The 273-nt window shown below is 60.1% G+C and overlaps 1 protein-coding gene across 1 annotated transcript in view; it reads left to right on the forward strand.

Moving 5' to 3' along the window:
* Positions 1-3: 3 nt before the first annotated feature.
* AAAS (achalasia, adrenocortical insufficiency, alacrimia) overlaps positions 4-273 on the forward strand; it is a gene marked incomplete at its 5' end in the record, with an annotated part of 8,029 nt that continues 7,759 nt past the window's right edge. The window contains one exon of the mRNA XM_009578336.1: positions 4-128. Coding sequence (XP_009576631.1) covers positions 4-128 — 125 coding nt within the window. The remainder of the gene's footprint in view (positions 129-273) is intronic.

Consider the following 273-nt stretch of genomic DNA (forward strand, 5'->3'; position numbering starts at 1 on the left):
CTGGCAGACCTGCCCGGCCTCACCCTGCCCAAGGAAACCCTCAAGGCTCACAGCCGGCTGGAGCACAGCACCCGGCCAGCCTTCATCCACCACCGCGAATCCCTCTGGAAGAGGTGCCTCAGCGCCTGGTGAGTGCAGACGCACCCCCCCAGCCACAGAAACAGCCAGGAGACAAAGCCAGGAGCTGCCCGTTCCCTTCATAGAACCACAGAATCATTAAGGTTGGAAAAGACCTGTAAAATCATCGAGTCCAACCTCCAACCCAAACCCCCC

Source organism: Fulmarus glacialis, unplaced genomic scaffold (genome assembly GCF_000690835.1).
Source record: "Fulmarus glacialis isolate BGI_N327 unplaced genomic scaffold, ASM69083v1 scaffold17235, whole genome shotgun sequence".
Classification (NCBI taxonomy): domain Eukaryota; kingdom Metazoa; phylum Chordata; class Aves; order Procellariiformes; family Procellariidae; genus Fulmarus; species Fulmarus glacialis.